Source organism: Miscanthus floridulus, chromosome 4 (genome assembly GCF_019320115.1).
Source record: "Miscanthus floridulus cultivar M001 chromosome 4, ASM1932011v1, whole genome shotgun sequence".
NCBI classification, from domain to species: Eukaryota; Viridiplantae; Streptophyta; class Magnoliopsida; order Poales; family Poaceae; genus Miscanthus; species Miscanthus floridulus.
Window position 1 is genome coordinate 102,063,813 of NC_089583.1, and position 4,014 is coordinate 102,067,826.

General features: G+C 52.8%; 1 protein-coding gene across 1 annotated transcript; it reads right to left on the reverse strand.

Moving 5' to 3' along the window:
• Positions 1 to 619: 619 nt before the first annotated feature.
• LOC136550168 (myricetin 3-O-rhamnoside 1,2-glucosyltransferase UGT709G2-like) lies at positions 620 to 3,537 on the reverse strand. The gene has a single exon (XM_066541656.1). It carries the CDS (start codon positions 2,899 to 2,901, stop codon positions 1,327 to 1,329), a length of 1,575 nt encoding a protein of 524 aa, XP_066397753.1. The 5' UTR covers positions 2,902 to 3,537; the 3' UTR covers positions 620 to 1,326.
• Positions 3,538 to 4,014: the final 477 nt, after the last annotated feature.

Consider the following 4,014-nt stretch of genomic DNA (forward strand, 5'->3'; position numbering starts at 1 on the left):
GAGTACCGATACCAGACGGTTTTATAGTTGAGGGTTAAAATTAGACTAACACAATAGTTAAGGGGCTAAAAGTAGACTTAATCCTTGACAAACGACAATGATAATGAGGAATTGGCATGGAGCAACAAGATCTCACCGCACGAAAGATGGTCGTACTAGTAGAGGGTGGGAAGCCATTGAATCCTGATGAGCACCCTTGGAGGGCATGCAGCGGTAGCCTGGCTTTTGGCGTCTGGAGGTTTTACCGTGCACGGCGATGGGCCGAGTGTGTCCTGCAGGACGTTGTAGGTGAAACAACGTAGCGCTTTTTTTTTTTAAAAAAAAATGATTTTATATTTTAGGAAAACTTTTCCACAAAAGTTATTTAAAAACCTTTTTCCTAAAAAAAACTATTTAAATATTTTTTAGTTGAAATATTTTTCACCAAAATTATTTGAGTAATATTTTGAAACCTCACTATGTACATGGGTGCACACGTGCAGGCGGTACGTGAAGTTATTTTTTTTACGAAAGAAGAATTATATTAGATAATAGCCGGGTACATCAATACGTTACAACTCTGGATTATATAAATATCCAGAAATTGATTTTCATCTAAACTGTACCTACACTATGAATAGCTCCAAACCTCAAAAACTAAACCTGTACGACACTTTGCACTATGGATGATTGCACAAACAAACACTTAGCAAAAGGCCTGAGAACAGACACCCAACGAACAACGGCCAACATTCATGTAGGCGGAGTTGAGAAACTTCTTTTATAGTATCTTCCTTCTTCTTTCTGCCACCAAAGAATGAGGAAGACCGAACTGAAACTTATTATCCCTAGTCCTTAATCGTGTCCAGATCTAACCATGATAAAATGAAGAAGAGACCGGAGAAAATTATTCGACGACAGCGATACCATCTTTGCCTTGATGTCGCCACCCAGAAATAAAAGTCTCCATGTCATACCGTTGAGGATGCTGACGCCATAGTTGTCGGCCTCATCTTCAACAGAGCCACAATGGAGAAAACGATTCCACCCTGCCCTCTCGCCGTCACCGGAGAGGAGGAGGAGATAAACCTAAAACCAAAAAACTTGGCATGAAGAGACCCTAACCTTAAGAACTCGATCTATTGAAAAAATTTATTAAAAACGATGTATCCCCACTTCCTTTGGTCCGCGGCGATATGCCAGAGGAGGGAGAGGGGGAACCAGCAGTGACGGAGACAGGGGGCGATGGTGGCACTCCTAGTCGCGAGACGCGTGACGTAACTACGACGAGTCGGGAGGGGATCCGCGTTCTTGTTCGTAGGCAAAGTTATTCCGTACATATATTTTCTACCATTCTGGATTGTCGGATTTACTACGTAGGCTGGTGGCGCCTGGCGCACAGGGCGGTGGCGACGCGCTGAGTTCCTTGATGAACCTGAGGAGCTGCTGGAACTCCGTCGCGGAAGACCCACCCTCGGCAATGTCCCGTCTCACCTGTTCCGTAAGAGCTTGCGCCGATCTCCTCATCTCGGTACACTGCATCGCTTCCCTCACCATGCTCTCCACGGTTACCCTGTCGCACACGTCCTTCATGTCCAGCCCGTTCCTCCACACGGCGGCCACGAAGCGGCTGTTGATCTGCTGGTCGGCGAAGAAGGGCCAGCAAACCATGGGCAGGCCCCCGACGATGCCCTCCATGGTCGAGTTCCACCCGGCGTGCGTCAGGAAGCACCCCACCGCGCGGTGCCGCAGCACGTCTCGCTGCGGCGCCCACGCCACGAAGCACGCCCTGCCGCCGCTCCCCGGCGAGCGGATGGCCTCTCGAACTCGGAGGGAGACGGCGTCTCCATCTCCACTCGCCTCGACCGCGTCTGGCCGGAGCACCCAGAGGAACGCGTGCCCTGTGGCGACGAGCCTGGCCAACAGCTCTTCGAACTGCTGGCTCGTGATGACGGCGAGGCTCCCCAAGCTCACGTACACGACGGAACTGTCCTCCTGGCCGTCGAGCCACGCCATGCAGCCGCCGTCCTCGTGGCATAGGCTCGTGGCGGCCGCTGGCTCCGGGAACATGGCGTGGAGAGGCCCGACGGCGAACACGTCGCGCATGTGTGGCGCTATCTGCGCTAGAGCTGACGACTCGAGGGACACGGCCGTGTTGAGTACGAGCGCCCGCGCCGTGCGGCTGTGCGCGGTGACCGCGACCACCGTTTGCAGCATGGGGTCGTCATGGTTCGTGGTGAGGTTTCGGCACTGTCTGGGGAGGTCCCGCCGCCGAAGGTAGCTCTCCATCCCCGGAACGCCAAGCACCGGCTCGTCGAGGTCCCCGCCTTCAGGGAATGGGAGCTGGCCGAGCTCCAAAAGCTTGGGAACCGACAGGTACGCCAGGAAGCTGCACGCGCTTGCCGTGCGGAAGGCGTTCGCCGGCACACCGAGCTCCTCAGGGATGTCGGTGCCGAACGGCAGCAAGCCGTCGGCGACGACGCACGTCACCGGCGGGAAGACGTCAGCGTCGGCGCTCGGCGCTTGCAGAGAGGCGAGCAGAGCGCGGTACGCGACGCTGCACTTGGTCCGCAGGGACTCCATGAGCTCCCCGAAGCCGCGCATGGAGCGCGGATGGCCATCGGGGAGGCCGTCGGGCACGGACACGAAACGGAGGTGCGGCGAACCGGGGGCCGGCGGGTCCCGTCCGAGGCGCCGGAAGTTGTAGTCAGTGTGCAGGAAGGTGACGCGGAGGCCTTCGGCGGCGAGCCCCGTGGCGAAGTGGAGCAGGCAGTTGATGTGGCCCTGCACGGGGAACGGGAACACCAGTACGTGCGGTGGCGACGCCATGCATGCCCGTGCAGCGCCAAGGACTCCGGCGAGCGCCTCCTGCGGGCTGCCTGCGAGTCTAGTAGGCACCAGCAGGCGTTCCATCCCGCCCATTGATGGCCACCCACCGATGGGCGCATCGCGGGCGGTGCAGACGTCGCATTCTTAATTCTTTATTAGTGGTAGCTGGCTCGTCGTTCTTTATCATCGTCGACGATTTGGTGTCAACCGATGGACTCATCCAGCGGCTGCACGCTGAGCTTCTTGATGGAATGAACCTGACGATCCGGCTCAAGTCCACCGCAGATGGCCCCATCGCCAGCATTGTCCAGTCTCACCTGCTTCGCAAAGAGCCTGCTGCCTCCGACGGGCGACCATGATCTGCTGATCGGTGAAGAACGGCCAGCACGCCCACAACGATGGCCTGCCTCCGACGTCGAGTTCCATCAGATGTGCGTCAGGAAGCACCCTACTGTAAGGATCTATTTCTTATTGACAAATCGCTAGAAGCTTTTGGGGAAGAAAAAGAAGAACTTGATATCCTCGCACTAAACCATTTTTGTGGTGAGGTGGCTGAGCGACTAAGTGAGGGGAAGGCAATGATCTATGTGATTTACAGGCTCTTCCCATGAAGAAGAAAAATTCAAAAGAGAGATCCAAAAATCCCTATAATTCTTTAAGATGAAAGATATCCTTTGGAACTGTAATGGATTTGGAGACCCAAAGAAACATAAATTTGTGATTTGGTTCTTGAAAAAAGTTTAGATTTTGTCACACTATCGGAAACGGGTAGGAGGGATTGCACTCCAAATTTCTTGAAAAACCTTTGTGGTGGTACGATTTTTTTGGCATCATAAATCTCCTCGAGGCCGGTAGGAGTTAATTTATTAAATTTTGATATTGGAGAAATTGAGGAAGGTGATTTTTATGTGAAATTTAAGTTGCTGAATAAACAGATGGTTATCAATGGGTGCTTGTGTCTGTGTATCGGGCAGCTCAGCATCAATTTAAGGAGGCATTTCTTACTGAGTTGGTACAATTATGTACTAAAGAAACCTTACCTATTCTATTAGAGCGAGGCCAATAATACAACCGGCTTGCTGGCTGTAAGGTTCTTTACAGCTTTCTTTTAGCCCACTCATACAGTAGTTAGCTCTTTACAGTTAATACATGGCCCACTTGTCTCTCTCACAGACTTTCTTGGTTCTTGTGCCCAAGCCAGCTGTA